General features: G+C 42.1%; 1 protein-coding gene across 1 annotated transcript; it reads left to right on the top strand.

Annotated features, from left to right (window-relative positions):
- The first annotated feature begins 8678 nt into the window (after nucleotides 1–8678).
- Nucleotides 8679–18440, top strand: LOC141008103 (sodium- and chloride-dependent GABA transporter 1-like). Its single transcript, XM_073480316.1, has 14 exons — nucleotides 8679–8916; nucleotides 11616–11747; nucleotides 12230–12330; nucleotides 13381–13490; nucleotides 13617–13749; nucleotides 14960–15094; nucleotides 15184–15287; nucleotides 15367–15491; nucleotides 15927–16039; nucleotides 16365–16496; nucleotides 16798–16900; nucleotides 17206–17306; nucleotides 17943–18110; nucleotides 18345–18440. Exons 1-14 carry the CDS (start codon nucleotides 8679–8681, stop codon nucleotides 18438–18440), a joined length of 1791 nt encoding a protein of 596 aa, XP_073336417.1.
- The last annotated feature ends 877 nt before the right edge of the window (nucleotides 18441–19317 follow it).

The raw sequence follows: 19317 nt of genomic DNA, 5'->3' as shown, positions 1-19317 counted from the left end.
ACTGAATTGGTGTGCGCCGTTGCTCGCTAACGTTAGCCTACGGCGAATGCACAGTAAAGTGATCTCGCTGTTCGGGGCGGATGAACCCGGACAAACACAAACGATCGCTCTGCTTGTGGTGGTATACTTGGTAAAGTTGTGTATTTCTCTGGGTTAGAAGTTTGTTGGAAACATCTGGTTATCATATATATTTTAGCCTTTTTTAATGCAGAATTATTACACATTATGAGTCCGTTTCCATTCCAACATGTTGCTTTTAACGGGACATCACCTTTTTCAGCTCAGCCAGGCGAAATTGTTTTGTGCAATATCTCGACCTTTTTTCAAACCTGCTACATTTCCACTGACAAATTGGAAATGCGCATAAAAACAGCTCGACAGAGACTCTTTACATCACTGAGCACGTGGCAGTTGAACGACATTGTCGGCAGGCCATGCATCACCACCGCGCATAAATGTGTCTCATTTATGGCCGTCGGTCCCCGCTTGTATATCTTCATCAATGTTTAATGAAGCTTTTGATTGTTTGCTGCGCTCAGCAACAATTCCTCAGGGGGCGAGACGTGAGAAAAGGAAAAAAAACATCTGACCTTACTGTTCAGTCGACCGTCTGATCAAAATCGCTAAGATGAAGGCAACACCGAACGCATCAAGGTAACAGATTGTTCCACGTAACAGGTTGCGTTTCTGCTCGATCGCTCCTTTATGGTGACGTTGTACTTTATCGTGGGGCACATCAAGGACAATGACTTTGCATATAGCGAGGTCACGAGGATTTGAGACAGTAGCAGTGATAAAACATGACTCAGGGGGTAATGGAAGGACAGCGGAGAATGAGGCGGTTGATGGATCTCCGGGGAGGAATCGCACGCTCTGCAGTGATGCCAATGAAACTACTGGATTCATGTATCAGGCGTACTGTAAATGAAGACATTTCAATGCCCTCTGTCACTTCTTTTATCTGATGTTCTCCCTCTTTCACTTTTTCCTTCCATCTCCAGCGATGGAACAATCTCACTCGGGGTGTCTTGCAGTCATTTTCCCTTTTTCTATGTATCTTTTCATCTCATTGCCCTCTTATCTACCCCGGCACGACCGCATCGTATCAACTTTTTCCCATTTTTTTTATCTCACTATCTTTTCATTCAGCCTCCTGACTCATATCTATACCTTTTCACTGATTTCTCCGTCCCTGCCTCCCTCATCATCTTTCATCTTTTCACTTTTCCCTCTCTCATTAACACAATCACGGTGTCTCTGATGTGCGCCTCACCCAGCGTTTGTCCTGTGGAAATTTATGCGGCATGCATCGTCCCACTGCATTACTGGATGAAAATGTTGGTAATATTAGCCTCCTATCTATGCATGCCAATCGCCTCTGGGTGTTCCTTGCTTTATAATAACCCATGCATTGATTCTCAGAGCGCGACACGTGCTGTGAATTAAAGGCAGCTCACAATGAGGCCTCAAAGGCAGCAGTTTCCTCTTCAAACAGTGGCCCATTTCTATTTATTATGGGATAGTTTTATAAATCCATCGCTTTTTATGATGCATTGACTCCAAATTCAAGTTGAACTGGTCGTAATTATCAGGTTGCTAATTGCCCTTTCCAGTTCACCAAGAATATTGCAGTAACTGCACGAGCTTTAGTCTTCAGCTCGTCTTATTGCCGAGCAATTTAATTAAGAATTTGGATCCACTCATAAATCTATTCTGACGCTCTGCACTCTGAACAGCCACGCTCTCATTTTAAAGTAGTACAGCGTGTGCTCTCTGTGTGAATTAACAAACGGATCGACTGCCACAAAATGGGTGAAAGGAAAAACTCCTATTGATATGTACTATAAACAAAATGTAGCGGCTCTTGTGCTCGTGGACAGTGAGGACGACGGCGTAGGAGATGATGAGACTGCAACCTAATCCCTACGAAAGCCAGGTTTAGAAAAGTAGGCTACTAGCTAGCAGTTAGCTCGCCCATCTCCGCTCATCAGTGTCCAAAGTTTCTACATTTAGCTAGAACTGCCATTTTTACTACTGCTGATGAAACCATGCTGCTCTCGGCCACTAAAAGTGTTCGGCGTAGCGCGTTAGCTCATGTCACTTGGCATAAAACACAATGTACAACTGAAGCTGACGGGAATGTCAATAGGTCAACAGGTATCCGGTCATAAACAAATAACTGGCAGTGATGTTAGCTATTAATGGATCTGAAACCACAGATATGTCTATGGGTGTGTCAAAACAAAAATGCTATCTGACCACCTGGGAATACAAAATATAAAGATGTCAATACAATAATATGAAAAATGAATGTCTGCAAAATGTTATGACAATCCATGGTGGACCAACCGACATTGACATCTACAGGGTCACGTTGCTAGCAAGGCTAAAATATAGAAATCGCACACATGATTTATTCTGTTTGTCGTGTGTGTGAGCCATTACTCAGCTTGTTAAGAACTCCCTGGATACGCTGGCCTGTTTTGCTTTTCTGCAACGAAACATCTGGATTTGCATTTATCATACGTATCACGCAGGGCAGTTCAATGCATCAAGTCTTCCTCACTAGCAACAGGGTAGCTGAAGAGACATTTGTCAACATTAACGTACTGCGTTTATTGTAAAAAAACAGAATATATTAAACTCACCTTGTATATCGAATTCAATAAATACACAGCAACTTCCAGTCGGCTCATATTTTAAACATCGGCCCAAAGAAATATTGAGAATTTACAGACTTTAAACTGCACACATGATTTATTTTGAAATTTGTTATGAGAGCCATTACTTTGCTTTTTGAGGAATTGTTTGGATGTTGCTACAGGCACTCATTACGCGGTGACAGGACCGGAGCTCATGCATACAAACGACCGCGCTGCGAAAGTTTATATCTGAGCGTGCAGACTCAGCAGATCTCAGAGGTATCCGTACCAAGTCGAGCTGCTGTTACAAAGTAAAGAAAATGAGGTATCAAAATAGATTTAACAGTGGCCATATCTCACAAATTGAGCAAAATGTGTGTAAAACTCACAACAAAGTGGTCATTCAAGTAGTTTCACGTTATGTCAGAAATTGTGTAGTGAATAAGGCTCAAATCTGCAATAAAGAAGATTTTAAATTTGGACTGCGTTTTTCAAGAGCCAACAAGCTTCACTGCAGGATTTAAATGCTGTGAAACAGGACTGCGAATTTCTATATTTATTCCTTTCTGTGCCTTTTCTTTCATCCTCTGTTTTTCGATTTTCTCTCCCCATCCTAACACGAATCTTCTAAGATGAAAACGGGTCCAACATTCTGACATAATCTTCAAAACTCTGACAAACTAAACTTTTTCTTTATGACATCCAATCTCTCTGTCATTCTGCCTCCGTCACCTACATAATCGTTCTCTATTATTCTTGGCCGTGGACGCTCTGGAATCATAATTAGGCTGCATTGATCGAGGGGGACGCTGTAAACAGATTGATGAAAACCAGCTTTGACATCTCCAATCCAACCGGCCTTCATCATTTGGGTCTGCGTGGACAATAAACCTCACCAGAGATTACACCGAATCTGCTTTTGATAGCAGCTGCTTGCCACGGGTGTAATTAAGCCTCTAATATCATCTAATCTCACACTTTTGAGACCCTGCATCCATCAAGTGTCTCCGCCCACCAGCGCACCAATAGGCGTTAGGTACAGTGCTACCTGGGTCATCGTGGGGATGTTCATTAGTCTTTCTAATTGGCTGGTGATAAAATATCTGGAGCAGATATTAACGCTGGGAGGTTACCTGCCAGGTTGGTCTCTCATATCTAATCCCATCAATATAAATGAAGACATTGTTTTATGGTCACTAGGGAAATAAAAAGACAATATGCACAATGTCTCTGTCCATTACGCCTCTTTTTTATATTAAGAACTTTTACAAAGTAGCAAAACAATCTAACAAGCAATAAAGTGAAACTTGATGTGTCTGAAATCACTAAAAACTTTTAAAAAATTAACTAATTATCAACAAAAGGTGAAGAAATAGCAGTTTTAACATTATGATGTCTATGTATTGTGGTGTTGAGATATCCACTGATGTTAGCATGCTAACCAGCTAGCCCCGGCCTGTCCAGGTCCCAAAATCCTGCCAGCGGTGTAAACACTAACACTCCCATGGTCCCTGAGTTCCCAGTCTGAACCGCTAGCTACACGGCAGCTACAGTTAGCAGCAGTTAGCAGTTACTCAAGCAATCAGGTCAATCACATGTGGAGTCAGTTGGTAAATGAAACTGCGAGAGTGCCCTCAGCGGCGTTCTTTACTAATTTTTCAGTAAAATATACGTTCAGGTTCTGATAACTGATGTTATTTCAGCATCGAGGCTAACATCTCGTCACTGATCCATGCCCGAAGCTGCAAGCAGTTCCTCATGGGAGGCCGATTGGTTCAACCAGACAAAAGCGCACAGCTTGAAGTCTGGCGAGATGAATTTGTGGGTTCACGTGATCCAGCGGCCTCACACGGTGGCTAACGTTCGGCTTCAAGTTATCAAGTCAAAGTCTTGCTTGGATGTACCTTTGAGGCACCAACTGGGACTATCTGGCACCCAGATGCTTAAAACACAGCTGGAGTGTATTAAAAATCTAGTGACCATTTCAGAGGCATAATATGGCAGATAGTTCAGAGACAGTTGAGTGGCTCTCTGGATCTCTATCTTTGAATTTCCTGTCACTGCCTGTGTATATATGTGTTGGTCTGCATTGCATGCAGGGCACAATTGTCCATCTGGCAGCTGAAACCCAGCAGAAGGAGTCGCTATATGTCTGAACATGCAGGCCAAGAAGGAGCATTGCTTGCGATTGCAGGCATATTGCATAATTATCGGAATTAATATTATTTTGCACTCATCCACTGTCATCTGTCCTACATTTCCCTCTGATCATTTGAGCGAGCAGGGACACTGCGGATAAATATTAGGTCAACTCTATGTGCTGATCTCTGAGTCTGGTGCTGGCATGACCGCGTTTGTGGTCATACATTTCCAGGGTCTTTGCCAGCAGTCATCCCTCGTTTCATTTTCCAAAACTCCACGAGCTTTTTCACTGATCCGGCCCTTCTCTGTTGGGAAACACCATGGTAACGGCGCTGGCAAGAGCTGACCTCGGCCACTGCAACAAACACACGCGCACAAAAGCACAAACACACACTGCTGCTGCTGCTACAGTTCCCCACCAGAATTGGGCGATTGACATATCCCCCATGGCCTCGGGGCCTCACTAGTCAGAGCTAAGCAGTAATCAAAGCAGACACACAGGTCGAACTTTATTATGAACACTCGATACCAGCTGCAGGAACAGCCACAGGTCCTCCAAAACACAGCAGACAGGAAAGAGCAGGGAAATCAAAAACGGGCAGCAGATACATTGCAGCTTCCCTTGGGCCTGGAGTGCCGGTTTGAAGCTTTTCACAGCTTTTGACTCGACGATGATCGTTTTTTTCTCGGATGTTAAGTTGAACTTTCAGGACTTTTGTGGTGCCGGTGTGGAGAAGTGAAGCCGATGACCTGACGAAGGAAAATCTCTCAGGTAGGATTCACCTCGTTTCCCTTCTTCCTCATCAAGTGAATTGAATTTGATCAGCGACAGCAACACAAAGATAATGAAGTTAGTTTTGGTTCGATGGACGGAGACCATAAAAATAATTCATTCGCTGGCTGAAACTCTTTGCTAATAGTTTTTGCTGTAATTGTTGAGAGGGACAAAACTTTTCCGGGGGCCAAAATAGCACAAATAAAATGGCTTCTTAAAAGTCTCTGCTGTCATAAACAGGCTGATTTACTTTGAATCTAAATGGATGACATCCTCAAAGGGAATCTCTGATGTGCTCCGTATTATTGGTATTCTTTTGAAGCCGATACCCAGACTCACCTAGACAACAATTTGAAAGCACATTTTTGATCATTTCACAGTGTGATGCCCAATTGAAGTTGATTGCTTTTTTACACAGTGTGGAACACGGCTCATTTTACAGAAGGGGAGAATTTGTTTGATTGACACTGATTATATTGAAGATCACACTGCAACATCGTCACCGTTTCAAACGTATCACTACAACTTTTCCCGATGCTTTGCTCTCTTTTAATGTTTTCAATAAGGGTCAACAGGGTCCGTTGCATATATAATGAACATTTTTTATCAAACAGCATCAAAAGCTAGCAGACGTAATAAATGATGCATCTATTAAATCATTCAAAGGCATTTTTCGTGGTGGGAAGTTGATTGAACATGAATACACATTTCACATTTCAGACCGATAACGCAGCCAGCTTTTTAAATCGGTGGTTGACGATTAAGTATGCCGAATACAGTGACAAAGCTCAGTATGAGCAATCTGTTTCAAAGCTTCTCTGTGGGTGAGAACAAACAGTGAGTATTTCTTGAAAAATATCAGAGTTGAGCAGAGGATTTGTTGGTGTCAGAGTGTCAGGAGGTGGCATGAAGGGATCTTCTGGGTCAATCAATATTTGCTAATCATGAGCAACTTCCTCCCAATTAACTTCCCGGCCATGTGATATCCTCCAGTCATGAGACTATTCCAGAAGCAATTAATGTCAAAATAATTATGTATAAGATATTTCACTCATATATTTAAATTCTTCAATTTTAGTGTGAACAGGACAAGCAGGGGTTGACAAGACTTTAAATGCCACTCATTTGTGGGGCAGCACGTTGTGGAGCCTTTGTGGTGTTTCCATCAGTGTTGTGGTATTTTTGTCGCCTTTTTCCCTTCTTTTTGGTATTGTGATGACCCAGCATGAGCTTGACTGTGGTGGACTGGAATGAAAGGCGAGGAAGGGAAGTGATTAAGATGCACAGTGCAGTGTTCACAAGGTTTATGCCACCTGCCTGCTCGGACCACGGTGCTCGTTCATGAGTTGGCATCCCCACATAGACCACCTTTAGTCAGATACAATTCTGTCTTATGTCGCTTCATTTATAATAATATAACTTTTTCAACTAGTGGGAAAGACACAGAACCTGCTTTGAAATCATGTTGATGGCACAGTGTCTTGTAATAGGGTTGTTTCTGCACTATGTAACTTCAGTGAGAGTTTAGGATCACAGCGTTACAGACATGTTTACTTCAACATACAAGTTTTCAGCACATAACACTGTTATGACGTCATGAGTTTTACTTGTAGCCAGCACCTACGCTACGTCTGACAATTGTTGCAGACCTGGGATTTGTATTTATGACAGTGCTGTTCCACTCAGAAACTGTGGGGGGCGCCACATTGCACAGAATGCCAATTTCTACATAATATAGCTTTAAAGAACAATTGTATTATTGTTGATGTTATTGTATAAGTGGCTTATCTGTAGTTAAAGGTGCAATACATACTACAAATGGGGGCAGCATATCACCAGAGTAGCTGCTAACTGTATTCTTTTTATACATCCATGACTGTAGCTACTGTTAGCTTGTTAGCTGTGCAGCTAGCCCGACTACCAGGGGAGTGTTGGTTTCAACCACAGGAGCTTTGTACTGCTAAAAAGAGGTGTCAGGCCGGCTGGTTAGCAAGCTAACATCAGTAGGTATCTCTTCAACACAACACATAGACGTCTTTAACATTACATCAAAACTGTTATTTCTTCACATTCTGTTGATAATTTTAGTTAATTATTGAATGTTCTGAACACAAATTCTTACATATTGCACCTTTTTAAAAAAAACAATGTATGATTTCATAGCGAGAATATTCCTATTGGGCAATTTTCTCAGAGGTTGCCCCCGAAATATTCTTTCCGGGCTGGAAATGGTGGCCATCTTGAGAAAAAATGTCAGCCATCTTGATTTTTTTCAATCAAAAGAACAATCCCCAAGGAGACTGTGTGCCAGTTTTGTACTTCATTTACAAAAATGCAATGAGCTGCTACACTTCTTCACTGTCTCAGTACCAATACTGAAAGTTTCAAGGCAGTCGTTTTCACACTCCTCCACGGGCACTTGGATTGGTAACAACACGACCAGTAGCTGGTCTGTCGGAGTTACTGGGTTCACGATAAAATCAGGGAAGTGTAGTCTCCCTAACCAACAAGTCAGCCTGAGTCTTGACCCTTTGGATATGTTATCAGCTTTGATGTTCGGTTTTGTAGCTGGCAGACCCAGAAGCAGAGAACAGAAGGCTGGAGTAGAGTTTAACAGGTTTATTTCACAAAAACGAGATTCTGACGAGGACAAGGGCAGGCAGGTGAACTGCTTGAGCCAGGAGCCAGAGTGGAGTGATCTCACACTCTAGTTTTATATTCTCTCACTGATTTATGTGGTGGACATTTAGTTTTGGGAGCTGTGTAGTTGCCCATGTTATTAAAAGGGTTGTAAAAGACCATAAAAATGCCTCCACATCATTAAATTGTAATTTGAGTAGTATTCCCACTACAGCAGTCCCAAACACAACAAAGCTTTTAGTATTGCCCGTAGATAAGTGTAATAACACTTCTTTATAAACTGTTGTATTCTCCTTCTCTCTACAGATTTTCTGCAAATTCAGTGTCTGCACATTGTCCTGAAACTGTCGAGTCAAGAACCAAACTCAGTGTGAGAGCCTCAGCCGGAGGCAGGAACAGATACTTTAATTCGTCACCATTACAGGCTGTGAGGACCAAGTGACTTCCTGACCCCACTGGTCTGTAGTGGTCCCACCACCATGGGGAAGACTGGGCAGAGCACAGTGGATTTAAACTCCCCAACGGAGGTCAAACAAGCAGTTCCCTTCGAGGAGCTGGATCCTGTGGTGCCCCCTGCAGATGAAAAGAAGAAAGAAGAGCCACCCGACAGGGGAAGCTGGAAGGGAAAGTTTGATTTCTTGCTGTCATGTGTGGGATACGCCATTGGTCTCGGAAATGTCTGGAGGTTCCCTTATCTGTGTGGCAAGAACGGTGGAGGTAAGTACTCGCATGAGACTGATAGAAGCAAACGACCTTCAGGCAGCATAAAGTTAATTCTGATAAAATACTTAACAACATTGTATCTGCTCAGGCCCCACTGGCTTGATAGGCAGTATGATCTTAATTCTCAGTAGTCCAGCCTTCTGCCTGTCTAGCTCTGGTTTTGTAAATGGTTACTACGACTTTTCACAACATTTTCTGACCAATGCACCTTTTTAAGTCCTTGAATTGTATCCTTACCTGCGCAAAGAGTAGATACCTGGCCTTATATCTACACTGTATCTACTCAGGTTAAAGGTCCAAATTGTGAGAAAGCTGATTTTTTAGTCTCATACTGACGCTTTGGGATTGTGGGTCAGGTTGGCCGCCATCCCAAAGCATCAGTATTTAATGAGTTGGGAATTCTTACAAATTGGACCTTTAAACTACAGTGGCTGGTCCAAATTGCTTGTCCAAGTTCATCTGACTGCCATGACCTGTCCAGTTGTCCACTGATTAGCAACCTTTCTAATATTAGAAACGCGTCTTTTATCATGTCTCTTCACCTGCCTGGCATCAAAATGAATTTGGTGGCCTGTTTTCCACAAAAATAAAACCAGTTTTGTTCCGGTTTGGGCACCTAATTTCAAACAGTTTGACCGACAATAGAATGGTCCTGAACCGGAAACTGTTGTGTTTGATCGAGAAAGTACCCAAACACCGGACACTAAGGCAGGCAGGAAGCGAGCTTTGATGAACTAAAGCTTTAGTGCACATAATGAAGGCAGGCAAAAAAGGGCTGGCAACAAAAAGCGAGACCGTAACTAAACGCAGTACCGTCCAATTGGAAAGTATCATCGGATAACTTTTGTTGTGAACTGGCGCTATGCAAATAGGGACACAGGGAGCAACACAGGTAAAACAAGCGGAGAAAACCGGACCGGGGAACACGAAGAAACACAGACGAACCAACAAAGAGTGAGGGACAAACACATACTTAAATACACAGGGGCTAAGCAACAAATGAAACACGGTTGAACTGGAAAAAAGGCAGGGAAAAGACAAAAACAGGAAGTGTCAAAGAAAACATGACACTAACATAAAACCTACAAAATAAAAAAGCAAACGACTAAACTGAAACCCAAAACCATTTCAGAAAAAATGGTTCTAGGCTAGAACAAAAGAATAGCAGTGAGAACTGTCATTTTTAACAGGTTGTTGTGCATTGTTATGCTGATGACACATCCTTGTTTATAACAGCTCCGCTAAAAACTGGTGGAAATGCAGGATGGCTCACTTGATGGCACCATGATGCAGAGAATCTTGAATGGCACTCTCAGCTACCTCATCCTAGCCTGCACTCTTATCATCATGTTAAGCTAACAATATGTCAGGCTAGCTCGCACTGAGCCATTGAATGAAGCAAACAACATTTTAAACTACAGCCTGCCAATCTAATTAGCATGCTTACAGTACAACATGCCAGCTAACATGTTGTCTGAGCCATCATATAACCAAACAATAAGCTACAGCTACCCAACAAAGCAATTAATTTTAGCAGCGTCTGAATCGCCTCTACAGCCAGTTTCTTCCTGCCAATTGCTGTTGCTTTGCTCCATGAAGGCTGTGCTACGCTTAGTCCAAACCTCAGACACATACTGTATCAGCCCTACAATACCCCCATGACTTTATCGCTGCCTGAGCCTGTAAAACTGCCTCGCTTGGGTTCCACTTCCTCCCTGCTGAGAGTGTTGGCGGTCTACACCATACTGCTAAATCCCTAGACTAGTCATGCACATTTTAACTTCTCTGTTAGACTGGTTTCTTATGTAAGAGCTCATCGTTCTCTCTAGCTTCAGCAGACTAAACTGCAGATACCTCGGTTTGAGTTTGCCTAGAAAGCCTGACGCCTCTTTCTCTTGACACCATCCACCTCCTGTCACAACAACAACAACTGGGTCTGCTCCTCACCACTAAGCATCTAAACTTTTAACTGGCCCCTTTATCTGTTTAAAACCTAAATCTCCTACTTGAAACAACACCACCATTTTCACCTTGATCAAAGTGGGGGCTTTAACATCCAGTGGGTGATCTAGTGCCCCAACAGGGGGCATATCTAGAGGTAAACCTGTCCCGTTCTTGATCTGTATGTAGCTTTTATAGGTGAGCCTCTAACTCCCAGTCCCTTCAGAGCTAACTTTTTCCTTGTTGTACAAACCCCAAACTGTCCCTTTCAGCCCTTCCAGTGCCCCTATCAGATATGAATTAACAGTGGACCCTTCTTACAAGTGTTATTGATTAATAAATCTAATAGAGGATCGTGCTTCATGGGGTCTTTGACTGAAGTTGCCCTTTAAGAACGCCTGTAAATGAGTTGCAAAACTGTGATATTTAAACAAGACTGTCTTCCAGCATTTTTCATAAAGTGCTAATAATAAAATAGATCTTTAGGCAGGCAGAAAGGGAAATGTCATTCTTACCACAATATAACAGAAATATTTAATTATTTTTCTGTTTAAAATGAATAAAACAAAACTTAATTTGTTCGACTCAAAAATGAAATGATATAGTGAGCTGTCAGTCAGTCACATCAGTATTACTCTGCCATGTTTGTAAAAGTATTTCTGATAAAAACCTTTCTTTAAATCTTTCTGATTGCCATCTAAATCATCGTACCCAACACATTTTGTTAATCATCTTTGTTGTGATCAATTTAGGGGCCTTTCTGATCCCGTATTTTTTGACCCTGGTGTTTGCTGGGATACCTCTCTTCTTCTTGGAGACGTCTCTGGGACAGTTCACCTCGGTTGGAGGGCTTGGGGTGTGGAAGCTCTTGCCTATGATGAAAGGTAAGATGTGGATATAAATGGGAAGTTATGGATGTTCAACTGTTTTCATATATGCATTTGCACATATAAATTAAGCTACTGACATGATCTTCCTTCGTGGAAAAAAACTCTTTGATTAGAAACTCAAATTGTCCATTTTTCAACATAGTTTTTTACTCCAGGCAGAAACAAAAATAAGGAAAATAGTTTTGTTGATTTTCATTTAAGACCCAGTGCTTGTTGGTGGCAGTTGCCTCTGAGCTCAAAGAGCTCGAGTGAAGCACATTTTATCTCCTGCCAGCACAGACGGCGACAGTGATAGTCAGTGTGCCGCTGTGCCAAAATGATATTCAAACCAAGGGCAAGTAAACAATAATAAATGGAAAAATAACAATGATGAGGATGATGAAGATTATCACTAACTGCTCTGGTGTTTATTGCCACCTACACGTTATATTGACCCATAAAATATTTAACTATTATGCGTCCTCTTCCTCCCTCAGGTGTTGGTTTGGCTGCAGTGGTCCTGTCCTTCTGGCTCAACATCTACTATATTATCATCATTGCCTGGGCACTCTACTACTTATTCAACTCCTTTGGTTCGGTATGTCGCTTAATGAATCATGAAGAAGTAGACCTAAACTAGAAATATGCATTTTTAAGATTTGATAAGCTGAGCGTGAGGAATTATTGGCAGTATTTTTGATAGTTGTTCAATTGTTCATTTTTCAGGTATATATGTCATGCCGGTTTTTATGTTAAGTTAGCTGGCTAACATTAGCTAGAGTTAGCACCCACTACAACACAGTCCAACACAAAGTCCAACATCAAGGCTAACATTTCAGTAAAGCATGTGAAATACATTGTGATACTGTGGTCATAGCTGGATAGTGTTAGCTAACGTAAGCTTGCGGCCAAATTGCTAATTTCCTTTAGCAATTGGACTTTATATTGGTCTTGCATGCATCAGGTGGAAACAATCAATGGTGATGCTAATTAAGAATGCTAATTTTGCTCTGTGCCTGCTGGATCTAAAGGCCCGCTACCTAAAATCCATACTAATAAGTTGATTAATAGTCAGTGTTTCTGTTGCCAAAAGATCAGCAGGTTCATGTCAAATCAGGAAGGTAAATTTAGGAAAAGGATTGTCGACATCATCTAAATTCTGCTTTATACCCAATTACTGCCAGTCGTGCCTTCGTCACCTTATGTACATGACGAAAAGACACTCGAGTCTTGTTTATCACCTCTACAAGGTTTTTCTCTCTCTGTCTCGGCTTTTCTCACTCTGCTTTTGCACATCTCCGCATGACTGCCCGGCTCAGAGAAGCCTGGTGGAAGAAATTGAAAGACTTCGCAGGCCTTGTGCTCGAGGCTTGAGGATTGAGAGGCAGGGATCAAAAAATATATTTTTAATTGTTGTGTTATAAACTGAAGGCTGTAAAAACACAGTTGGCTCATTAAAATGGACGACTGTGGAGGGTCAAAGATACACATGGCAGGAGATAATGTTTATCTGTTCTAATGCAATTTGCTTGTGCAAATCCTGTCGCTTCACATCTGATAAACATCATTGTTTTGTGTCAAAGCTGAGAAATGTTTTATCATATTTCTGAGCTACTGGAGCCATGTTTTGCCGTGTTTTCGTGTGCAGGAGCTGCCTTGGCAAAGCTGTGATAACCCCTGGAACACGGATAAATGTTTTTCCAACTACAGTCTGACAGACACCACCAACCTGACCAGCGCTGTCACCGAGTTCTGGGAGTAAGTCAGCGAGAAATGTTCCTGCCATACAGTATGTGAATGTGTGAGTAAGTGTTGGAGCTATTTCTGGAAGCTATTTGTGCTTATCTGTGTCTGAATTCAGTGTGTGTGTGTGTGTTCCTGTAGGCGCAACATGCACCAGATGTCTAGTGGTCTGGAGGAGCCAGGGGAGCTTCGCTGGCCCTTGGTGGGCACTCTGGCTCTGGCCTGGGTCCTCGTCTATTTTTCCATCTGGAAAGGAGTGGAGTGGACGGGGAAGGTCAGACTTTCGGCTTAACTCTCGCCACTCTCTCTGGCTGCACCACATCAGAGAGTCTGCCTTATCTGAATCTCTTCTCCTCTTTTGCATATTTTAATTTCATATCATTCAAACATGACATGATGTTGTTGTTGTTGGCCGAGTCCATTCTTGATTGGCGGAGTCGATTAAAGAGAAAAATTGATCCAGAAGACCAGACTGAAAAATGTCAACACATTTAAAAGATTGATTGAGTTTCATGATAATTTATCACGGTGCCCAGATGACGAGGCCTAGAAACAGTGGCCATCCCATGAGTTTTCCTGAGGCGCTTTTTAGTCACATGTCTGGACAACTAGTGGATGGATTGCTATGAAATGAGTCATAGTGCTCAGGTTATTGATCTGTCCCCAGATTAGCAGGAGGATTTCATTCATTGATCCCAATATTCACATTCACATAAATTACTGAGCGTTCGACTTTTGAGTTTCAAGTGGTGATGTCATTTAGGTCCACTGAAATGTTAGAATAAAAACTTTATTGATATTTGAATTTCATAGTTGTTGATCGTTGAGTCTTGATGTAAATCATTTTTATGTGCACGGTTGCTCTGGAGTGAGTGGTCGCTAATTAATCCTTTGTGTTTATGAGGCATCATTAAGGCTCCAGCCGTTTTCCTGAGCTCTGAGCTCGGTAGGTGCTTCTCAGATGTTGACTCTGTTTACATCCGCTGTCCACATTTCACTCAGGCGAAATAGAGACGTTTCTAAAAGTTATTATTTAAATCCCAAACTGCTGAACGATTCGGAGGTGATAGGGAAAGAAAAAAAATCACTCTGCCCACTGCTTCGGACTTTTTAAATTACAGCAAGTCGAAGCGATATATGCGAGCAGAAACACATTTACACATTGACTGCCAGGGATAATTGGATTTTAATGTGTGCGAGAAAAATGAATTCCCCTAAAGCCCTGGCCTTGACGGACATTACCAATTAAGCATCATCATTATGCTACAGAACTGCCGGCCACATCCCTCTGCAAAGAGAAGCCGTGGAAATGTTCCACCAACATACTTTACTCTTTATGTACTGTGGCAACATAAATTGATGCATCACTTTTTAACTTTTAGTTACTCGGGAGAAACTCAGATGTTCTGTTCTGCATAAATCAAATGTGTTTCTGGCTTTGACAGAATGGAAATCTATGTTTCCTCTCTCTCTTTCTGTCTTAGGTGGTGTATTTCTCAGCCACCTATCCCTACTTCATGCTGTTCATCCTGTTCTTCCGCGGGGTCACTCTGCCTGGAGCCATCGATGGGATCCGCTTCTACATCACTCCCGACTTTAATAAGCTCATCCGCTCTGAGGTGAGACAGTCCGCACACATCCAGTTTCATAAAACACGTTCAAACAGACGTGAATACGGGCACACGCTCATGCATCTGTTGTCTGACAGGTGTGGCTGGATGCGGCAACTCAGATCTTCTTCTCCTACGGGCTCGGCCTGGGCTCGCTCATCGCACTGGGGAGCTACAACTCTTACAACAACGATGTTTACAAGTAGGAACACGCAGTCACAAGCTTTGTACATCCTTGATATTTTGTTCGTATTTAATTCTAATTGTTTCTTTCTTTTCAGGGACTCCATCATAGTGTGCTGCATCAACTCCTGCACCAGCATGTTTGCCGGCTTCGTCATCTTCTCCATCGTAGGCTTCATGTCCTATATCACCAAGAAACCTGTGCAGGAGTTAGCGGCATCAGGTGCAGTACTGTGTTGACTTGACAATGCAGAGTGTTAAAAATAAAATAAATCTTTGCAGAAAAAACTGCCCTTAATGCAGTTTTTACTTCAAATAGACAAAACACACCAATATCCTTGTTTATAAACCGGAGAGTAATATTCTCAGACTGGAGACTCGTGTATTTGACCTTTACACGAAGTCCTCTCAGACAAATTAACCTGCTTTCAGTCCTTGCTGCACATATTAGTGAACTTATTTGGCAGCCTGGGAAATGTTTTCAAATGTAGGCGGCTGTCTCATTCAGTTCAAGTCAAATTCAAAACAAAGTATGGTGCTGTTTGTGTTTCTGAAGCATCTAAATATGTTAATGCTTATGAATTTCAGGAGGCTGCAGTATAATGTGATCAGACCAGCCATTGGACTTTAAATTGTGTCTCTTCCGTGTGACATTTAGGTCCAGGTCTGGCGTTTTTAGCTTATCCTCAGGCCGTCACCCAGCTGCCCATGTCTTCTCTGTGGGCCATCCTCTTCTTCTCCATGCTCATGATGCTGGGCCTGGACAGTCAGGTACAACTAGCACACTCTTCACCTGTTGCTGAACATTATTTACTAGAGCAGTTTTTGGTCTCATCCATTGTTCTTCATTGACCCTGTGGGCATTCGTTACTCTGAAATACCAACAACATCTAGAACATCTTAGATCATGATGTCCAGTTCAAGATGATACCAAAACACCCAAATATCCCACTTCCTGTCTGTGGTTGTATTGCATTGTGGGTAATGTAGGCGCCAGGTTCTGACAAAAAGAAATGCTTATAAATGGAATTTAAAAAATCAGCTGCATCAGTTTTTATCATTCTGACTCGTGTCTCTTAATACTGTGACGTGTTAGTTCTGCACAGTGGAGGGCTTCATCACAGCTCTGATGGACGAATATCCCCTGGTGCTGAGGAAGAGGAAGAAGCTCTTCATCCTCATCGTCTGTCTCATCTCCTTCATCATCGGCTTCTCCAACATCACACAGGTATAGTTGAGTTAACATAGTTAGGTGATCTGAACTCTTAACAAGCAGGGTGGTGTAGCGTATGTAGTATTATAAGGAAGTGGCTGTCTTAAAGCTCAATCTGCATACACATAAGTGCACATTTGCACAATTTTCAAACACGAGGAAGAATAGCCCACTCCTGCATTACAGATAATGATAAAACCATCTCACAGCAACCTGCGGTGTACATATATCATGCATATTGTATATTTTATATAATAAAGACGGTGGTGTTAATATTGAGCCTCTGTGTTTCTGTACGTGTGCTGAAATCCCCCAGGGTGGTCTCTACGTGTTCAAGCTGTTTGATTACTACTCCGCCAGCGGGATGTGCCTTCTCTATCTCGTCTTCTTCGAAACCGTTTCCATATCCTGGTTTTATGGTAAGAAATCTATTTTATGGAGTCTAGAGTGAGATCAAATGTAACCACAGCTGAAATCAGTTGAACAAGCCGAGTAGAAAGGATGATATTGTGCCAAGTCACCTCATGAATCAGGCATGTAAATTCACTATGTAAACTGTAGCTGTCCAACAGGAAATTACACTTATCTGCTCCAGTTCCTGTGATAAGACTCTCCGTCCAATCAGCGTCCCGTCTCTTTCACCCTGTAATGATTTGTTCTTGTAGTCGTTATCTCCATCCTAACACACACACTTCCTCTTTGTCCTCCTGTCTTCATGTCACAGGAGCTGAAAGGTTTTATAAGGACATCGAGGACATGATCGGCTACAGGCCATGCGGCTGGTGGAAGCTCTGCTGGAAGTTCTTCACGCCGCTCATCTGCCTGGTAGGCGGCGAGTGATTGTCGATTTGACCCCCATGCTATGCGATTTTCCCAAGTCGAACGCCTTCTCCCTCGCGGAGATCCATGAACCCATCGAGCCAGATGAAGTGCCGATAGGTGGAGAATTGATGACGCTGCTGAATCGGTTTCCTTTGCTTCAACTTGTGGGCTGTCATGCCCTCGGGGAAATCATGGCAACGTCTTCATCTTCACTAATGTAGTGGTGAAGGAACGCTACTGTTATATGGCCAAAATTATGGATATTCTGCCAAAATGAAAGTATAGCTTATTGATCACTGATTTGAAAATGACATCTAGGCTTGACAAATAGGTTAAGCTGGGCTAAATGGTCTGGTCTTAAATAGCTACACAACTAATGGATGGATCGCCATAACATTTGACACACACATTTATGACTCCATGGACAGGTCTTAAATTTTCCTGCATGGTTTAAAGGAAAAGTTCTCCTGAAAATGAAAATCCAGTCTTTATCTAGTCACCGTCATGCTATATGGAAAGTCAGGTGAAGTTTTGTAGTCCACAAGACATTTCTGGAGCTTCACAGCAAAACATCCTGTAGCTTGATATTCGTAACTGGTCAAAGACTAAATGGACTAAATGGCAAAATTATCATTGCAGGGGGTGTTTACCTTCAGTGCCATCGAGATGACCCCTCTCACCTTGGGGAAGTACGTGTACCCGCTGTGGGGCCAAGTGATCGGCTGGTTCATGGCGCTGTCCTCCATGGTATTGATCCCCGGTTACGTCATCTACATGTTCTGCACCACCAAGGGCAGCATCAAACAGGTACAAACCTCCTCCATGACTCACTGTTGGGTCTGTTTTAAATGTCTTTTAGCTGCAGTTAATGAGTGCTGGTGTTCATATTCATGATTTTGTTGATTTTGAGAGGCCATTTTAAAATGTCACAGTCTCTAATCAGTCTTGTTATGAACACTTAGTTCCATCAAACATTCCTGATCTTAAAGAGTCACCTTTAACACTGATCTGAGACTGATGAAGCTCTCTTTACTTGACCAGCGTTGGCGGAAGATGACAACCGCCCTGGAGGATAAGAAGTCATCGGGGCATGAAGAATTTACACACACAGGGAGCGTGGGCGAAGCTCCCGTCTAGCCAGGACTGTTCAGGTCGAAATAATCCGACTGCCATTTTCTCCTCTCTGCCTTCGACCTGCTGTAGCCGACATTTGAAATTTGACAATTGGACAGATGGAGTCTTGTACAGTATTTCACGACAGTGTTTTTCCTCCATCTTAAATTGTTGCTGAAAAATCAGGCGAATAAACGACGAGGATGAGGGCAGCACGTTAGGATAGAACATTTCCTTTTTGCTGAAAAAGAGTGAACTCTGACTATGAATTAATGCTATAAATCAGCATTGAGATGATGTACATACACCACATATATACCATGATGTCATCCTACTTGTATATTTTCTCAGCTACTCAACAAAAATCACTGTCTTTGTTTATAAAGCCACAAATGTTGTTGTACAGAGGCATTAAACATCTGGTAAAACTTGATTCTAGGAGTGACACTGTAATGATTCAGATATAATTTGCTTGTCGTAGCTTAAAGAACAAGACAAACCAGCCACTGTGATATTCCTGCTCAGCATTAATTATGTGGGCACGACTATATTATTAATGTCATTAAAGCTATACAGGCTGTTTGTCATTCTCAATTAACCCCTGCTTCCAGATATGTTTTAAATGGTGTTGTTGTATAATCGAAAGTGTTAGAAAGCTGTAAATATAATTGTGTCGTTACATTGAGTATGTTTATTTTTTAAGCTGTTTCATACTGTGGATTGCGTTCAGTGCGATAAATCGCTCTGATTGGTCAGTTTGGGGGATTCAAATGAGATGTATGAAGGATTTTATGTCAGTTTTTAATGTGTTAAAAACTAAATAAACTGCAGCTGGTAACTCATTTTTCTTTCTCCAAAGTCAAACAGTATGGAATTGTGTTGTCCTTTAAAGTCAGTTTGT

Source organism: Pagrus major, chromosome 14 (assembly GCF_040436345.1).
Source record: "Pagrus major chromosome 14, Pma_NU_1.0".
Taxonomy (NCBI): Eukaryota; Metazoa; Chordata; class Actinopteri; order Spariformes; family Sparidae; genus Pagrus; species Pagrus major.
The sequence above is the reverse complement of the archived record's forward strand: the minus strand, read 5'-3'. Positions and strand labels throughout refer to the sequence as shown.

Bases quoted from the DNA above. Each gene is read 5' to 3' on its own strand.
- LOC141008103 (XM_073480316.1), top strand. From the start codon at position 8,679: ATGGGGAAGACTGGGCAGAGCACAGTGGATTTAAACTCCCCAACGGAG. The intron at 8,917-11,615 runs GTAAGTACTCGC...TGATCAATTTAG, and splicing joins GTGTGGCAAGAACGGTGGAG to GGGCCTTTCTGATCCCGTAT. The intron at 16,901-17,205 runs GTAAGAAATCTA...TTCATGTCACAG, and splicing joins TTCCATATCCTGGTTTTATG to GAGCTGAAAGGTTTTATAAG.